Genomic DNA, 20,537 nt, shown 5'->3' on the forward strand with positions numbered 1-20,537 from the left:
TTCATCACATTCCCAGTGGGTCAGAAGTTTACATACACTCAATTCGTTTTTGGTTGCACTGCCTTTAAATTGTTATGCTTGGGTGAAACGTTTTGAGTAGCCTTCCACAAGCTTCCCACAATAAGTTGGGAACATTTTGGCCCATTCCTCCTGATAGAGCTGCTGTAACTGAGTCAGGTTTGTAGACCTCCTTGCTTGCACACGCTTGTTCAGTTCTGCCCACAAACTTTCTATAGGGTTGAGGTCAGAGCTTTGTGATAGCCACTCCAGTACCTTGACTTTGTTGTCCTTAAGCAATTTTTCCACAACTTTGGAAGTATGCTTGGGGTCATTGTCCATTTTGAAGACCCATTTGCGACCAAGCTTTAACTTCCTGACTGATGTCTTGAGATGTTGCTTCAATCTACCCACATAAGTTTCTTCCCTCATGATGCCATCTATTTTGTGAAGTGCACCAGACCCTCCTGCAGCAAAGCACCCCCACAACATGATGCTGCCACCCTCGTGCTTCATGGTTGGGATGGTGTTCTTCGGCTTGCAAGCCTCCCCCTTTTTCCTCCAAACATAAAGATGGTCATTATGGCCAAACAGTTCTATTTTTGTTTCATCAGACCAGATGACATTTCTCCAAAAATTACGATCTTTGTCCCCATGTGCAGTTGCTAACCGTAGTCTGGATTTTTTAATGGCGGTTTTGGAGCAGTGGCTTCTTCCTTGCTGAGCGGCCTTTCAGGTTATGTCAATATAGGACTCATTTTACTGTGGATATAGATTATTTTGTACCTGTTTCCTCCAGCATCTTCACAAGGTCCTTTGCTGTTGTTCTGGGATTGATTTGCACTTTTCGCGCAAAAGTACGTTCATTTCTAGGAGACAGAATGTGTCTCCTTCCTTAGCGGTATGATGGCTGCATGGTCCCATGGTGTTTATACTTGCGTACTATTGTTTGTACAGATGAATGTGATACCTTTAGGCGTTTGGAAATTGCTCCCAAGGAAGAACCAACGTTGTGGAGGTCTAGATTTTTTTTCTGAAGTCTGATTTCTTTTGATTTTCCCATGATGTCAAGCAAATAGGCACTGAGTTTGAAGGTTGGCCTTGAAATACATTCACAGGTACACCTCCAATTGACTGAAATTATGTCAGTTAGCCTATCAGAAGCTTCTAAAGCCATGACATCCTTTTCTGGAATATTCCAAGCTGTTTAATGGCACAGTCAACTTTGTGTATGTGAACTTCTGACCCACTGGAATTGTAATACAGTGAATTATAAGTGAAATAATCTGTCTGTAAGCAGTTGTTGGAAAAATGACTTGTGTCATGCACAAAGTAGATGTCCTTTACCGACTTGCCAAAACTATAGTTTGTTAACAAGACATTTATGGAGTGGTTAAAAAACGAGTTTTAATGATGTATGTAAACTGAATGCATGTAAACTTCCGACTTCAACTGTAGCTCTGGTCCTGGGCATTATCATGACGCTATTTAGTGCTGGTCCAGGACATTATCATGGTGCTATTTAGTGCTGGCCCAGGACATTATCATGGTGCTATTTAGTGCTGGTCCAGGACATTATCATGATGCTATTTAGTGCTGGTCCAGGGCATTATCATGGTGCTATTTAGTGCTGGTCCAGGACATTATCATGATGCTATTTAGTGCTGGTCCATGACATTAGCATGGTGCTATTTAGTGCTGGTCCAGGACATTATCATGGTGCTATTTAGTGCTGGTCCAGGGCATTATCATGGTGCTATTTAGTGCTGGTCCAGGACATTATCATGGTGCTATTTAGTGCTGGTCCAGGACATTATCATGGTGCTATTTAGTGCTGGTCCAGGACATTATCATGGTGCTATTTAGTGCTGGTCCAGGACATTATCATGGTGCTATTTAGTGCTGGTCCAGGACATTATCATGATGCTATTTAGTGCTGGTCCAGGACATTATCATGGTGCTATTTAGTGCTGGTCCAGGACATTATCATGGTGCTATTTAGTGCTGGTCCAGGACATTATCATGGTGCTATTTAGTGCTGGTCCAGGACATTATCATGATGCTATTTAGTGCTGGTCCAGGACATTATCATGGTGCTATTTGGTGCTGGTCCAGGACATTATCATGATGCTATTTAGTGCTGGTCCAGGACATTATCATGGTGCTATTTAGTGCTGGTCCATGACATTATCATGGTGCTATTTAGTGCTGGTCCAGGACATTATCATGGTGCTATTTAGTGATGGTCCAGGACATTATCATGGTGCTATTTAGTGCTGGTCCAGGACATTATCATGATGCTATTTAGTGCTGGTCCAGGACATTATCATGGTGCTATTTGGTGCTGGTCAAGGACATTATCATGATGCTATTTAGTGCTGGTCCAGGACATTATCATGGTGCTATTTAGTGCTGGTCCATGACATTATCATGGTGCTATTTAGTGCTGGTCCAGGGCATTCGTGTGCGTTCCTCCACTACGTAGTGGAGCTCGGTGCTATCATCAAACAAAATGAATGAAGATAATGCAGTGGAAGCAGTGGAGGAGAGAACTGGTGAGAGAGTGAGAGGAGATTGAGAACAAAATAGGAAATTGAGAGAGAGACAGAGATTGAGAGAGGAGAGAGAGAGAGAGGATATTGAGAAAGAGAGAGAGATTGAGTTTTAAATAACCTTTATTGCGTCTGGGAACCCACAACATGGTAAACACTCATACAAAACCATGGTTACACATCAATTAAAAATCTTCCTCCACAGTAACTAAACACAACAGCCTCTGAATACCCGATATACTCATAAACAGATCAATATTGTTAACCATTTTGTAATAGGCAAACTCAACCCTGCAAACATCCCCTCCAGCATTCTCACCACATCCACAGATCCCTGTCCCCGAATACTGTTCTTTTGTGTCTTCCATATTGCTAATTTAGCTGCCCCCGACACAAAATTAAGCAAAATAACTACACCCCTTCGATTAAACCTACACTGTAGCCCAAATATAAACTGTATATAATATAAACCAAATATAAACAGAGCTGAAAACCATCTAGTGATCAGGTCAATCATCCTGACCAACCTGGAACACTGTAAGAACAGATGTGCCAGAGTTTCAGACTCAGCACAGAATGGACACCCTTCCCCAACAGTAGGATCCAGATGTACCAGATGCATGTTGGTGGCTATGGCTCTGTGTATTATCCTCCATTGGAGGTCAGCTGTCCTCTTTTCAATAGGCAGTTTGTATAAAGACCCCCAACAGCCTTTTGGGGAAGCACCTGGACCAAACACCCCCACCCACCTCGTCGATTTTACCCTTTCTAGGGTAGAAGCACGGGACACTTTTACACATTATGTACATGGCCTTCTTTCCCACCGCCTTGAACTCCCCCAGCTCCGGGGTATGGATGGAAAGCAGCATCTCCACGTCCTCCTCGAATGCCCCCGCCGCAGCACTAACATTCAGCGCAGGGAACACATAATCCAGACCCTCAATCCACCGATCAGAATTGGAAGTGTCAATCACATACTGCCGATGAAGTACTGGCAAGGAATTACAGACCTCAGCAGGCGAGATGATCGGATCCCTGCTCTTTCTCCCAGCTCCTGCAATGATCTGCTCCTACCCCGCATTAAATGACCCAGCTTGGTACACCCCACACCTAGCAGGCATGAACGTAGGCTGGATGAACCCATAGCAGTCCTGGATGACAGTGTTGTAAAAAGAGAGGCTCTTCAAAAAGCCACAAAAAAAAGCCCTGGTGGCATGCCGGCCTTACGGGACTTGACAAGAACTCTCCAAACCTGCATAACAGACTCATAAAAGGGAGTCAAGCCAGACAAATCACCCCCTCCAGCTTTAAGAGGAAAAGATGTTTGTCTAAGCCCAAACTGTTACGGTGAGTGAATGAGGACCCAAAAGCGAACTAACTTAAACAGAGCTTCTTTAATAACCAAACTGTGGTAGGCTCAGACAGACCGGCAGATTCCGACAGGACAGGACAAGGTTACAGCAAACATGACGATAGTCTGGCTCAGGCATGAAACACAACAAACAAGAATCCGACAAGGACAGGAACAAAAACAGAGAGAGATATAGGGACCTAATCAGAGGGAAAAAGGGAACAGGTGGGAAACGGGGTGAATGGGTAGTTAGGAGGAGACAAGGCACAGCTGGGGGAAAGAGGGGGAGAAAAGGTAACCTAACAACGACCAGCAGAGGGAGACAGGGTGAAGGGAAAGGACAGAAACACACAACATGACAATACATGACAGTACCCCCCCACTCACCGAGCGCCTCCTGGCGCACTCGAGGAGGAAACCTGGCGGCAACGGAGGAAATCCTCGATCAGCGCACGGTCCAGCACGTCCCGAGAGGGAACCCAACTCCTCTCCTCAGGACCGTACCCCTCCCAATCAACGAGGTACTGGTGACCACGGCCCCGAGGACGCATGTCCAAAATCCTGCGGACCCTGTAGATGGGTGCGCCCTCGACAAGGATGGGGGGGGGGGGGGGGAAGACGAGCGGGGGCGCGAAGAACGGGCTTAACACAGGAGACATGGAAGACCGGGTGGACGCGACGAAGATATCGCGGAAGAAGAAGTCGAACTGCGACAGGATTAATGACCCGAGAAATACGGAACGGACCAATGAACCGCGGGGTCAACTTGCGAGAAGCCGTCTTAAGGGGAAGGTTCTGAGTGGAGAGCCAAACTCTCTGACCGCGACAATATCTAGGACTCTTAGTTCTACGCTTATTAGCAGCCCTCACAGTCTGCGTCCTATAACGGCAAAGTGCAGACCTGACCCTCTTCCAGGTGCGCTCGCAACGTTGGACAAAAGCCTGAGCGGAGGGGACGCTGGACTCGGCGAACTGAGATGAGAACAGCGGAGGCTGGTACCCGAGGCTACTCTGAAAAGGAGATAGCCCGGTCGCAGACGAAGGAAGCGAGTTGTGGGCGTATTCTGCCCAGGGGAGCTGTTCTGACCAAGACGCAGGGTTGCGAAAAGAAAGACTGCGTAAGATGCGACCAATAGTCTGATTGGCCCGTTCTGCTTGACCGTTAGACTGGGGGTGAAAGCCGGAAGAGAGACTGACGGAAGCCCCAATCAAACGGCAAAACTCCCTCCAAAATTGAGACGTGAATTGCGGACCTCTGTCCGAAACGACGTCTGACGGAAGGCCATGAATTCTGAAAACATTCTCGATGATGATTTGTGCCGTCTCTTTAGCAGAAGGAAGCTTAGCAAGGGGAATGAAATGAGCCGCCTTAGAGAACCTATCGACAACCGTAAGAATAACAGTCTTCCCCGCTGACGAAGGCAGTCCGGTGACAAAATCTAAGGCGATGTGAGACCACGGTCGAGAGGGAATGGGAAGCGGCCTGAGACGGCCGGCAGGAGGGGAGTTACCGGACTTAGTCTGCGCGCAGACCGAACAAGCAGCCACGAAACGACGCGTGTCATGCTCCCGGGTGGGCCACCAAAAACGCTGGCGAATGGAAGCAAGCGTACCCCGAACGCCAGGGTGGCCGGCTAACTTGGCAGAGTGAGCCCACTGAAGAACGGCCAGACGAGTAGGAACGGGAACGAAAAGAAGGTTCCTAGGACAAGCGCGCGGCGACGGAGTGTGAGTGAGCGCTTGCTTTACCTGCCTCTCAATTCCCCAGACAGTCAACCCGACAACACGCCCCTCAGGGAGAATCCCCTCGGGGTCAGTGGAGGCTACTGAAGAACTGAAGAGACGAGATAAAGCATCAGGCTTGGTGTTCTTAGAGCCCGGACGATAAGAAATCACGAACTCGAAACGAGCGAAAAACAGCGCCCAACGCGCCTGACGCGCATTAAGTCGTTTGGCAGAACGGATGTACTCAAGGTTCCTATGGTCAGTCCAAACGACAAAAGGAACGGTCGCCCCCTCCAACCACTGTCGCCATTCGCCTAGGGCTAACCGGATGGCGAGCAGTTCGCGGTTTCCCACATCATAGTTACGTTCCGACGGCGACAGGCGATGAGAAAAATACGCGCATGGGTGGACCTTGTCGTCAGAGAGGGAGCGCTGAGAAAGAATGGCTCCCACGCCCACCTCTGACGCGTCAACCTCGACAACGAACTGTCTAGAGACGTCAGGTGTAACAAGGATAGGAGCGGATGTAAAACGATTCTTGAGGAGATCAAAAGCTCCCTGGGCGGAAACGGACCACTTAAAGCACGTCTTGACAGAAGTAAGGGCTGTGAGAGGAGCTGCCACCTGACCGAAATTACGGATGAAACGACGATAGAAGTTCGCGAAGCCGAGAAAGCGCTGCAGCTCGACGCGTGACTTAGGGGCGGGCCAATCAATGACAGCTTGGACCTTAGCGGGATCCATCTTAATGCCTTCAGCGGAAATAACAGAACCGAGAAATGTGACGGAGGAGGCATGAAAAGTGCACTTCTCAGCCTTCACAAAAAGACAATTCTCTAAAAGGCGCTGGAGGACACGTCGAAAGTGCTGAAGATGAATCTGGAGTGACGGTGAAAAAATCAGGATATCGTCAAGGTAAACGAAAACAAAGATGTTCAGCATGTCTCTCAGGACATCATTGACTAATGCCTGAAAGACAGCTGGAGCGTTAGCGAGGCCGAAAGGAAGAACCCGGTATTCAAAGTGCCCTAACGGAGTGTTAAACGCCGTCTTCCACTCGTCCCCCTCCCTGATGCGCACGAGATGGTAAGCGTTACGAAGGTCCAACTTAGTGAAAAACCTGGCTCCCTGCAGGATCTCGAAGGCTGAAGACATAAGAGGAAGCGGATAACGATTCTTAACTGTTATGTCATTCAGCCCTCGATAATCTATGCAGGGGCGCAGAGACCCGTTCTTCTTCTTGACAAAAAAAAACCCCGCTCCGGCGGGAGAGGAGGAGGGGACTATGGTACCGGCGTCAAGAGCTACAGACAAATAATCCTCGAGAGCCTTACGTTCGGGAGCCAACAGAGAGTATAGTCTACCCCGGGGGGGAGTGGTTCCCGGAAGGAGATCAATACTACAATCATACGACCGGTGTGGAGGAAGAGAGGTGGCCCTGGACCGACTGAACACCGTGCGCAGATCGTGATATTCCTCCGGCACCCCTGTCAAATCACCAGGCTCCTCCTGTGAAGAAGAGACAGAGGAAACAGGAGGGATAGCAGACATTAAACATTTCACATGACAAGAGACGTTCCAGGAGAGGATAGAATTACTAGACCAATTAATGGAAGGATTATGACAAACTAGCCAGGGATGGCCCAAAACAACAGGTGTAAAAGGTGAACGAAAAATCAAAAAAGAAATGGTTTCGCTATGATTACCAGAAACAGTGAGGGTTAAAGGTAGCGTCTCACGCTGAATCCTGGGGAGAGGACTACCATCCAGGGCGAACAAGGCCGTGGACTCCCTTAACTGTCTGAGAGGAATGTCATGTTCCCGAGCCCAGGTCTCGTCCATAAAACAGCCCTCCGCCCCAGAGTCTATTAAGGCACTGCAGGAAGCTGACGAACCGGTCCAGCGTAGATGGACCGACAAGGTAGTGCAGGATCTTGAAGGAGAGACAGGAGTAGTAGCGCTCACCAGTAGCCCTCCGCTTACTGATGAGCTCTGGCTTTTACTGGACATGAAGTGACAAAATGACCAGCAGAACCGCAATAGAGACAGAGGCGGTTGGTGATTCTCCGTTCCCTCTCCTTAGTCGAGATGCGGATACCTCCCAGCTGCATAGGCTCAGCTCCCGAGCCGGCAGAGGAAGATGGTAGTGATGCGGAGAGGGGGGCAACGGAGAACGCGAGCTCCTTTCCACGAGCTCGGTGACGAAGATCAACCCGTCGCTCAATGCGAATAGCGAGTTCAATCAAGGAATCCACGCTGGAAGGAACCTCCCGGGAGAGAATCTCATCCTTTACCTCTGCGCGGAGACCCTCCAGAAGACGAGCGAGCAAAGCCGGCTCGTTCCAGCCACTGGAGGCAGCAAGAGTGCGGAACTCAATAGAGTAGTCTGTTATGGATCGATTGCCTTGACATAGGGAAGACAGGGCCCTGGAAGCCTCCTCCCCAAAAACAGATCGATCAAAAACCCGTATCATCTCCTCCTTAAAGTCCTGATACTGGTTAGTACACTCAGCCCTTGCCTCCCAGATTGCCGTGCCCCACTCACGAGCCCGTCCAGTAAGGAGAGATATGACGTAGGCGACACGAGCAGTGCTCCTGGCGTAAGTGTTGGGCTGGAGAGAAAACACAATATCACACTGGGTGAGGAACGAGCGGCATTCAGTGGGCTCCCCAGAGTAACACGGCGGGTTATTGATTCTGGGCTCCGGAGATTCGAAAGCCCTGGAAGTGGCCGGTGGATCGAGGCGGAGATGGTGAACCTGTTCTGTGAGGTTGGAGACTTGGGTGGCCAGGGTCTCAACGGCATGTCGAGCAGCAGACAATTCCTGCTCGTGACTGCCTAGCATTGCTCCCTGGATCTCGACGGCTGAGTGGAGAGGATCCGAAGTCGCTGGGTCCATTCTTGGTCGGATTCTTCTGTTACGGTGAGTGAATGAGGACCCAAAAGCGAACTAACTTAAACAGAGCTTCTTTAATAACCAAACTGTGGTAGGCTCAGACAGACCGGCAGATTCCGACAGGACAGGACAAGGTTACAGCAAACATGACGATAGTCTGGCTCAGGCATGAAACACAACAAACAAGAATCCGACAAGGACAGGAACAAAAACAGAGAGAGATATAGGGACCTAATCAGAGGGAAAAAGGGAACAGGTGGGAAACGGGGTGAATGGGTAGTTAGGAGGAGACAAGGCACAGCTGGGGGAAAGAGGGGGAGAAAAGGTAACCTAACAACGACCAGCAGAGGGAGACAGGGTGAAGGGAAAGGACAGAAACACACAACATGACACAAACAGCCCGCTCTCCTCATCAATGTGTAGGCTGTGTCGACCCAGCTAGGACAGTCACTGTACAACAGTCTCTGGCTGCTTGAGGCCGGAAAGCCATGATCCTGGAAGAAATGTACACCAGAACTTGCCCACCCTCGTGCAGTGGAGTGCAGCTCTTTTCCCAATTGGCTCATGCTGAGGAGGCCCCCTCATACACCTTTAGAGCATTTGAGAGAACCATAACATCCCCACTCCCTGTAATAAAAACTGTCACGTCATCTGCATACGCAGACAGTGCTATCGTGGGACCCTTCATTACTCCTGGCACAGAGAAACCAGTAAGCCTCGCTCTTAAAAAACAAAGCATTGGTTCAATTGCCAGACAAAATAACTGCCCTGAAATTGGGCATCCTTGCCTGATACCCCTTTGAACAGGGATGTGGCAACTTAAACCACCCCCACCTTCACCATACATGAGGCCCCAGCATACAGTCAACTCATCCAAGACAAAAAAACATCCCCGAACCCAAAGGCTTTCATTGTTTTGAACAAGTATTGGTGGTCCACACGGTCAAAGGCTTTCTCCTGATCCAAAGAAAGTAAACTCACATTCACATAAGACAGTTTACAAATGTCTAAAACATCTCTTATCAGAAACAAGTTATCAACAACAGAGAGGTCAGGTACACAGTAAAACTGGTCCTTCTGGACCAAAAGCCCCAGATATTATTTTAACCTGTTTGAGACATTTAGATACAATTTGATATTCTTCACACAGCAATGCAACAGGTCGCCGATTTTTTAGAAGAGACAAATTCCCCTTTTTTTGGCAACAAAGAAAGCCCAGCACATTGACAGGAAACAGGAAGAGAACCCTCATGAAAAGATTCACACACCACTTCATAAAAATCCCCCCCAACAGACCTCCAACTGCTTATAGAACTCAGATGGTAAACCATCGATGCCAGGGACTCGGCCTGATGAGAGCTGCATAACTGCTGTGGACAGCTCCTGCAGAGTCATGTCAGAGTCCAAAGCAACTCTCTGCTCAGGGCCCAATTGAGGAAGTCCATGTAACAACTGTTCAGTACACAGAGAATCACAATCCTTCACCTTGTAGAGGACAGTGTAGAAATCCACGGCATGTTGGCGCATCTCACCATCATCCGTGGTCACTTTCCCATCAGGGAGACGAAGGCATCTGTTTGCGTTGCAATGTTGACTGCCCTAGGTTTTAAAAAAGGGCTAGGAGCATCCATATCCTTGAGGGTAGCAAAGCGAGACCTAATCAAGGCACCCTTCATTCTTTCATGTAGAAGCGACCTCAGTTCATGTCACTTGTCCTGTAATTTCATGACTAGTGTTGGGGAATAATCAGAATTAGTTGGTAACATAGGTAAGATGTATTCATCATGTGTTTGTAAGTTACTTCTCATCAGAATGTTTATTTTTGTATAATACTGTGGCCGGGTTTGCCGTCATCTGTTCTCTGTCTGGACTAAGTTACTTAGGCCGCAGAGAGGGGAGAGGTCAAGCGTGTATCTCTTGGCTCCACAATGTCTGTGTGCCAGTCAATGTGTCTCTGTGATCTTGTCAAGATAGGGTGGATTTGATATATGCCTGTTGATATGAGGATTTTTTTAGGTTCTGAGTTTGAGAAAATAACATAGTTTAGGAGACAAAGCTGAACGATAAATTATGGCCAATGCTGTCTGGCTATGTGTGTCTTTGCTATAAAGGATCTCAGTTGCAATGTGTAAGGGACTCTCAGAGAATTCATTTATAGACACTGAATTGATCTGAGAGTCACAGGGTTGTGATGGAGCTCATATAATTAAAAATGGACTTTGTGATAACTCTGACTTGTGTGTGGTTTGCTCTCATGATTTGGTAAATACAGGAAATTTCCACGACACTAGTCCGGGGTCATTCTGGGTGAGCAATTTCAATTCAATAGATTTTATGTCCTGTTCAAGGGCCCTGATAGTCTCTTTAACTTACGAGACAGAGCAGGATACAATACAATCGTATTTGGGCCTTCCCAACCTCCCACCATTGTCTCAAGGACTCAAAATTCCCTTTTGTAACCCTCCATTTTCCCGCAAAACAACAAAAACATTTCACAAAACATGACATCATGTAACAATTTAACATTAAAGTACAAATAAGGTGATGACCTGCTTGGACAGGACAAGTGAATATCAGCAGACACATTATGGTGATCAGAGAAACCCACAGGAGTAATGTCACATCTTCCAACCCTACTACAGTCGTGCTCGGATACATACGAGCTGTCTACCTTCCAACCCTACTACAGTAGTAGTCAGATACATACAACCTGTCTAACCTTCCAACCCTACTACAGTCGTGCTCAGATACATACAACCTGTCTAACCTTGCTGCACTGGCACGACCTTCATTAACTTTTAACCATGTGTACTGCCTAACTTTTGCATTCCTTACTCTCCACACATCAGCAAGCTCAAACTCAGTTAATAGACCAGACAGGCAAGTAGCTGACTGCAGGTGAGGTCTTCAGCAGTGCGGTCAACAGTAAAATCCACTGTATAGTTCCATTCCCCCCCTAAAACCATACACTCCTCTTGGTCACACTGTCTTAAGGTTTCCTATATTTTACCAAATACAGCAATAAGCTCTCTAACCTCATTAGGAGCATAAACATAAACAAATTAAAAATAACATCTGCCTTGACTAATAAAACCCGACCCTTGACAATCTCTGTTGTAGATACCACCCAGCACTGAAATTAGTACCATGACTGAGTATATGCTGTCCCTCCCACCACATACCCCAGTCAACCTCGTTAGCTTCATCACTATGGGTCTCCTTTTCTGTTTTATTACACTTCTAATACCCAAGCCCTCGTATTCCTTTCCCTTTCCTCATTAATATTGAGCGAACCTACCCTTAGTACCTCCATATAGAAAAGAGAAAGGAAAAGCAGAAGAAGCCACAGAGAAACCAGACGAAGAGAAAAAAACACCCTATGAGGCATGATCATCATCATTGTTTTAATTTTCTCTTAACCTTACCACGTTTCCCACTACCTTTTGATGCCGTGACAGCAGTAACACAGTTCCTCAAGCGAAAAATATTTTTCTCACTCAACTGGTCTAACCCCACCGTCCTCTGTAACATCACAGCTGACCTCACAAACTTATCAACATAAAATAAATCTGCCAATTTGACAGATTTCCCAAAAGTCTGATCCAGGAACCAATTAACCTCCTCCAGATTGTAAATTTAGTCGTCACCAGCTGCTATCATATCAAGAGAGATATCCATATCCTTCTCCTGATCCTCCTCAACTGAGGACGCATCTGACTCCCCTCAGCCGCATCCCTCTCAACACTCCCCACTTGCACCCCATTACTCGTACCGGGAATCTCCTCCACTACCTGGGATACTAGCCCCACCTGATCCCCCTCCTCTACCCCATTACTCGTAGTGGGCATCTCCTCCAATACCTGGGAGACTAGCTTCACATGAACCCCCTCCTGTAACCCATCACTGGTACTTGCTCTCCAGATCTGCTGGATAACATTCCCCTCTGGTACAAATTGTAACTCCCTGCCCTCAACACAGACAACTTGTTCCTCAGCAACAGGTGCTTGTGACTGCTCTACCACTGTCGGACCACCTCTTCTTACATCAGTGGGCCCAGGCGTTACGAGGACCTCCTGCGCCCCTCCCTCCGCCTTCTCCCGTTTCGGGCAAGCATGTCGCTTATGGCCACCATCCCCACACTCAAAACACTGTTGACTACCCATACTAGCATAAACCATATACAGTCTGTTGTTGACTTCAAACGATAACTACAAAGACCGCTCCGGCGAGTCCAAAAACATAAACACCTGTCGCCAAAACGACCTAACCTGTTTCAGAGCCGGGTGTTTGCAACCCAATGGGACAATCTTAATTGAACTTGCAAACTTCCCAAACCGCAATAACTCACGCTCCAATAGCTCATTGGGAATAAACGGCAGTACATTCTAAATCGTTACCCTTGTTGACGGAGAAAAAAGCGGCGTAACTTGAATAAACATACCTTTAAGAAGTACGCCATGCTCAACCATCCGATCAACAAGACGCTCTTCCTTAAGAAAAAACACCACCGCTTTATTCATCCGTGACGCATAAGCAACATTTTCATAGCCGACCTTCTCTCCTACCGCGACCAGAAACTCCTCCACAGTGACATTAGCTTCAGTAACACACCTTGCCATGCCGAAGTGACAGGGACGGCGTCTCCATGTGGGTCGCCATCCCCGCCAAAGCTAGGACAATTTCAACAAGAAAAACAATATACTTAATTCAACCACGACAAAAAAATTAAAACAATCACCTTAATCATGCATAGGAAAAGGAAAACCACCAAGAGAAGTAAAACTAGAAAGAAAAAACAGGCCAACTAACTCCAGACAACACTCGCTCATACAATTCCCAGCATGCAACAAACACTCCCAGCATGCAGAGAGAGAAAGAGATTGGCAGACAGAGAGAGATGAAGATTGAGGTGGTCATTTTGCCAGCATACAGGGTTTATTCTTTGAATATATTATGCAGACATTCAGATATCTGTTCACTCCAGCGGAAACAATCTGTATTGGAATCCAGCCGCTCATCTGGAAAAGGCGCTAATTTAGTCACATAATACGAATGCAACAAGAAATCACAGATTCACATCATTTCTTGACATCCTTGGACAAACATCTATTTTTGACTAGTAAACTGAGTTAATCTCCCACATAAACTCCAGATGATTTAGGCATATTAGCCACACAGAAACAACTCTAACGTTAAGTTACGCATTCATTCCGACTGGGATAAGTTGAATGGGAAGTGCAGTTTTTTTGATGATATTTCCACACTAGGAAGTTAAAAAGTGGAATTTCAACCTGTTCAGGTGGGATGGAATTGTTTTCCCGCTTCATAATGTTACAAGGCGAACTGACAACAACCTTTCATTGCAGTCTGGTTTCTTTATTGGCTTTCAACAACAGAATTCAAGAGTGTTTACTCATTCGAAAAATGTCAATACATTTTGCAAAATTCTGAATATACTTTGTGATGATACTGAAGATTACACCATGGGCCATTGCATAATAGGCTTAACACAACAAGCAATACTAAGTATGTGTTTGGCCTCTGAGATGCAGAAGCCTATAGTTAGCCCTGTAGATAATCATGGCATTCTGAAATGAATAGATGGCAGACAGGGTATAGGCCAGGATGGTCCCACATGCAAATAGGCTGTTCTGTTCCTGCATCTTCTGGTGGTCTAATGAAAACAGTACAATAATGATACAACAAATTAAGATGCATTATGTACTGTATGCCTTTTGTTTTGATGACAAAACAAAGAAGCCTACACACCTGTGGAAGTTCCTCACTTTCAGGGTCCAACTCCAGCTCCAACTGACAGGTTGAATACCATGAGCCTTTCAGGGTCCAACTCCAGCTCCAACTGACAGGTTGAATACCATGAGCCTTTCAGGGTCCAACTCCAGCTCCAACTGACAGGTTGAATACCATGAGCCTTTCAGGGTCCAACTCCAGCTCCATCTGACAGGTTGAATACCATGAGCCTTTCAGGGTCCAACTCCAGCTCCAACTGACAGGTTGAATACCATGAGCCTTTCAGGGTCCAACTCCAGCTCCAACTGACAGGTTGAATACCATGAGCCTTTCAGGGTCCAACTCCAGCTCCAACTGACAGGTTGAATACCATGAGCCTTTCAGGGTCCAACTCCAGCTCCATCTGACAGGTTGAATACCATGAGCCTTTCAGGGTCCAACTCCAGCTCCAACTGACAGGTTGAATACCATGAGCCTTTCAGGGTCCAACTCCAGCTCCAACTGACAGGTTGAATACCATGAGCCTTTCAGGGTCCAACTCCAGCTCCAACTGACAGGTTGAATACCATGAGCCTTTCAGGGTCCAACTCCAGCTCCAACTGACAGGTTGAATACCATGAGCCTTTCAGGGTCCAACTCCAGCTCCAACTGACAGGTTGAATACCATGAGCCTTTGTTGTTGTTTTTTGAAGGTGTAAGGGGTGGGGGTGGGCTCTAGACCATCCAATCAACCAATCAGGCTGTGTACACATATCTCTAATTTCATATGAAATGTTTTTTTACTAACGCTCACACAATCAGACTGAGCATTCCACTGGCCCAAGGAGGCTCTGGGAAATAAATTGTAAACAATTTTTTATTATGGAGTTAGATATAATTTTAAAAAACACACACAGTGATGTATTAGACATAAAGTGATGATTTCAAAATCACATTAAAAAGACTGCATGTGGGCTTCAACCCCCCAAGGTTGATGTCCACACCTCCCCGGAAATCTAATTAGCATTATAAAAATAAAATGACCATGAGGCATCCCGAAAATTGTCACAAATCGTCTGCAGCGTCCGAACGGTTTTACCTAGAAATGATTATGACCCCTCTATGGAAAGATGAGACTCTAAAGAACACGATGGTGGTCTCCATTTCTGCGTCTTGGGACTCATCTGAAGTTGGTACAGCTGATCTGTAGCATCCGAACAGTTTGGGCTACACACTAATATGACCCCTCTGTGGAAAGGTTTTGCTCTAGGATGCCCACAGGCCTCACAAGACTTGTCTTAAGGTCACCCGGTACCCGTTGAAAAAATGAATGGAAGTATACAGTAACAGTCAACATTTTTGATACAACTACTTATTCTAAGATTTGTCTTTATTTGGCCTATTTTCTACATTGTAGAATAATAGTGAAGACATCAAAACTATGAAATAACACATATGTAATCTTGTAGTAACCCAAAAAATTGTTAAACAAATCAAAATATATTTCATATTGAGATTCTTCAAAGCAGCCACCCTTTTCCTTGATGACAACTTTCCACCCCCCCCCCCCCCCCCCCCAAGGGATCTGAACTTCTTGACAAGGTGCCTAGGTGTTGGGTTAAAGTCGCTGCAATATGCTTAAGCGAGTACACACCACACATGCACACTTCTGTGCCTCCTTTCACACACACTCACACCCTTATTCCTATCCCTTGTCCTCAGGTGTAAGTGTAACCTGCATTCGTCGCTGTGCCTGCTGCAAGAGGGGAACCTCCAGTGTCAGTGTGAACACAACACCACGGGACAGGACTGTCAGCGCTGCAAGAAGGGCTTCAAGGCCAAGTCTTGGAAAGCTGGCTCCTACCTGCCCACACCCAACGGATCTCCCAACACCTGTACGTATCCCCCATTTATACAGTAGAGTTCTATTCTATTCTGTTTCTATTCATTTCTATTCTGTTCCTTGACCACTTTGAACAGGACCCACTTACATACTGTAGCTCACTCATACCAAGTGAATTGAATTATATTCTTTACAGGTCCCAATTAGTTCAATTATGATAATTTTACAGTATGTTGGAACCTGTTTATGATCTTTTACATAAAATATTATGTTCTTATGTTCTTTTTGATTATTCATATTTAATTGAACCATCTGTGAAGGATGGATGTGGATTCCCCAGACTTCTCCAACTAATTTCCTGAATGAAATGAGAGATGAAGAGACAGAGTTGTTTTTCTCTTACCCAGTTCATCATTTGTGAATCGGGAGGTGACGGAACAAAAAGTGAGCGCGAGAGTAGAGTTACCTGGGGGGCTCTGAGGTTCTGGAACATTGTTAGAGTAGGGTTACCTGGGGGGCTCTGAGGTTCTGGAACATTGTTAGAGTAGGGTTACCTGGGGGGCTCTGAGGTTCTGGAACATTGTTAGAGTACTGTTACCTGGGGGGCTCTGAGGTTCTGGAACATTGTTAGAGTAGGGTTACCTGGGGGGCTCTGAGGTTCTGGAACATTGTTAGAGTACTGTTACCTGGGGGGCTCTGAGGTTCTGGAACATCGTTAGCCTATAGAGTCCTGGAAAAGTTTGGCCTTTTATAAACTCATTTGATAAATAATGAAATTTTAGATCATTTTACATGACTGGACACTTAGCAGAATCTTTTTAAGACTGCACAAAATATTGAAATGACAGGCTATTTTGACACTGACAAACTGAGAATCTGAGATCAATAAAAACAACCTTGTCTTGAATCCATTAATAGCCTGGGCCTAGGTGTGAGGAGACATTGTACAATATGAGGAGGAAAGTATAGTTCTAAAAAAGCTTTCACTGACTCACCCAATGATGCCCAGCTCACTTGCCGGCGATGTCTGATGTACTCTCTTGTTTTACTTTGTACCTAGGCTACTGTTCGCTAGGCCTATTTGGAAGTTGCTCAAATATTTTGGCAGCATACAGACAGATTAGAGACTTCTCTTTTCATCTGAAGGCATTTGCTTTCCAACCTGTGTTTTCCCGCAATTTTATTTGAAATATTGCAAAAGGCCTGTTTTGGCTGCATGCTGTTCACTGACAGATTTGCGGCGCTTTCCTGACACCTTGTGATTGGCATAGACACAATTCACAGCGAGGCAATTTTTTTTAAAGGGAGCTATTGATCCTCTATGGCGAAATGATAGGCCTAATCCTGGTGGACTGTTCTGAATGATTTGATTTATTTTTGAACAGAGAGCAGTAGTCCTAATTCTATAACTTTGACAAATGTATTTAAATTTATCAGAGGTGCTGCAGCATAAATCCCACGACTATGATTCTATAAGGAAAACATTAAAAAATATTTCCACGAGAGGTACTGGATCCTGGCAAATAGGTTCCGTAACCAAACTAGAGGTTCCAGATCCTGTACCTCAGAGCAGAGAGCAGTGTAGTGTAGTGTGGAGGGGGGGGATCTTGTTGGAGAATGTACTGTTGCTCGCACTGGCGATGATAAAATAATAATCTAGGCCAGGCAGCACATCCCATCCTGCCATAACTCCCCCCCCCCCCAACCCCTCCTCTGCCTCCCTTCGTCCACCACTGCGGAGCGCCCTCCCTGCCTCCCAGCCTGGACTCTTCTGTCAGCTCTCTGGCAGATCAAGCCTGCTCTGGGGGCGGCCCAACTCCCCTGGCACTTGCCTGGTGGCGAGAGCCTATGCCTCCCCTATCATCCCATGATCAGAGAACCAGAGTTGGGTAGAGAACAGGGGCCTGGATGAACAGATTTGAGTGGTGTTCTACTGCAGAGGATCTAGTAGCAAACTGCATACAGATCAGAGTTCCTCTGTCCTCATCCCACAGACTGTGCAGGCTTTTATTCCACCCCAGCACCAGCACAACTAATTTAACTAATTATGGCCAAATTATTAATGGTAGTTGATTGGTTGTATCAGGTGTGTCGGTGATGTTGGGCTGGAGCAAAAGCCTGAACACTCCTGTGGGTACCCACCAAGGTCAGGCCAGGATTAAAGAAAGCTGATATACAGTTTTTTGACACACAGCACACACAAGATCATTCTACAGAGTGTGATTAACAAGGTCGGGAAGACTGCATAAATAAACAGATACTTATACACTTTCTTTTTCTTCTTCCCTCTCCCCCTCTCTCGCCCTGTTTTTCAGGTGCAATCGCTGGTGCCCCCACAGGCGGTGGTTCTAGTAAGTAATAACAAGCCAAGAAGAGGATGTTGCATCCACATTTACACTCTCTCTCTCGCTCTCTCGCTCTCTCTCTCTCGTTCCATATCTCTGTTCTTCAGCTTCCGCTCTTCTTCTTTTGTTGGTTGCAGTGCTGGACTTGTCTTCCATATCATTGATAGGACGTCCTGTACGGTTGCCACCATGGCATCGAAATGTCCTTTCTTATCCCAGCTACACTAGCTTCCACTGCAGGAATCTTTTCACAGTTCTGTCTCTCTTATGTTAGAATGAAGTCACTGGTGGAGAGGCATGGGAGAGAAAAAGAGATTTAAATAAAGAGGGGGAAGAGAGAGAGCAGGGAAATGTGGGCTGTAATGCGGTGTGTGTGTGTGTGTGTGTGTGTGTGTGTGTGTGTGTGTGTGTGTGTGTGTGTGTGTGTGTGTGTGTGTGTGTGTGTGTGTGTGTGAGAGAGAGAGAGAGAGGGATAGGAAGTGAGTATGAAAGGTAGAGAGGGGGAGCAGGGGAATTGGTAAGTGTGCTGTAATGCGGTGTGATTGTGGGTGAGGAGCTCCTAGAGGAATGAATAAAATGGAATTTGATTAGGGATACTCTCTGTGGAGACACTCTCAGCTCAGAGCGCTTAGATGGAAATGATCAGCAAAGTGGCAACATCAGACCTGACAGACAGCACTGGGCTCTCCTGGTTAGTCTACAGGACTTTTTTTGCTCGGAATTGATCTTTTTCACAAAATATAGCATGTTACAAACGGCACCCCATAGGACTGACTAGGGATCTTTGGGGTTAAGATAGACTTGTAAAACTATTATTAGACTTGGCTTAAAGCTATTCAAGGATAAAAAAATATGACATATGCTTTTAGACTAGTCATATGTAGGACTAGCCAATGTTGTAGTGCAGGAGCAGGCAACCCTGGTCCTGGAGTACTGCAGGAACTTCATGTTTCTGATTTAACCCACCTGGAAGACCAGGAGGCAATCACTGAACTGATCAATTATCTCAGTTGGTTCAGTACATGAAAATGTAATAGAATTTTTAATTGAACAGAAGCAGTGCTGTACTGAATGACCAGTTGAAAAACCGGGACGGGTTGGATTGTGGGTTCAAAATGTACCGCTGCTCTTTAAATAAGTCACTCGTTGCCTCAAGCAACACCCCTGCACACCCACTAAATGGACCAAACGTATCTCAAAGTCTGTTCAAGAACGTTTTGGGAAAACGTGTCGTTAAGTACAAACCATTCCACAATGTAACAAATGTTCAAGCAGCAGTGGTTTAGGGCCTAGTTGGAACAAAATCCTGCAGTACCTGCGGCACTCCAGGAACAGGGTTGCCTTCCCCTGTTGGATTTTATGAGTGGAGAGGTGGGATGTTTTGTTTGTTCGTCAACTTGGAATCTGTTTTCTCACAGAACTGTCAGAAACTTTGCCTTTGACCACCACAACCACTACTTCAGCCCCCACTACAACCTCCATAAGTGAAAGTGAACCTGAAACTACAACCGTATTCCCCACTACCACACCAGAACCAGACCTGACCACAACCGCTACTCAAGAAGCTTCTTCTACTACTACTCAGGAAGGTGGGCACCTAGAGAAGATAGAGTTAGTGGTAGTGGGTAGAGTAGATATAGGTACAGTAGAAAAATATAGACTTATCATAGACAATAATTGTGTGTGTGTCATGTGTCTGTGCCCATGCACACGTGTGTGTGCATTATCATTAAAGTGCACTCTCTTTTGTCAAACCATCCATCATCTTGGTTGACATTAATGCCAGATGTGATGTGTCCGTGTAGTCCATCCATAGGAGAGAGTGGGCGTTGTGCTACTATAGAATGGATAGGTTGGCTGGATTCTTTCTGATTGACTGGATTTGAGGAGCCCCTATCCGACAGGACCAAACACCCTGTCAAGATCGTGAATATAAAGTGGTCCTCAGAACCAGGTCTAGTCCCGACCGACAACGGTCCTAGGTTAAATTTAAACCTGACATCTTGGGAGCCAGAGGGCCAATCGTGTTCCTCTGGGAAAAGCACTTAGTGTGTAGGGAGGAGGGAGGGAGAGGACGGCGAAAGAGGGAATGCCAGG

General features: G+C 46.3%; 1 protein-coding gene across 1 annotated transcript in view; it reads left to right on the forward strand.

Annotated features, from left to right (window-relative positions):
* LOC110509506 (netrin-G2) overlaps positions 1-20,537 on the forward strand; it is a 158,246-nt gene that overhangs the window by 79,541 nt on the left and 58,168 nt on the right. The window contains exons 4-6 of the mRNA XM_036967213.1: positions 15,975-16,147; positions 18,411-18,446; positions 19,859-20,029. Of these exons, the coding sequence (XP_036823108.1) occupies positions 15,975-16,147; positions 18,411-18,446; positions 19,859-20,029 (380 nt within the window). The remainder of the gene's footprint in view (positions 1-15,974; positions 16,148-18,410; positions 18,447-19,858; positions 20,030-20,537) is intronic.

The sequence above is a fragment of the Oncorhynchus mykiss genome, chromosome Y (genome assembly GCF_013265735.2).
Source record: "Oncorhynchus mykiss isolate Arlee chromosome Y, USDA_OmykA_1.1, whole genome shotgun sequence".
Lineage (NCBI taxonomy): Eukaryota > Metazoa > Chordata > Actinopteri > Salmoniformes > Salmonidae > Oncorhynchus > Oncorhynchus mykiss.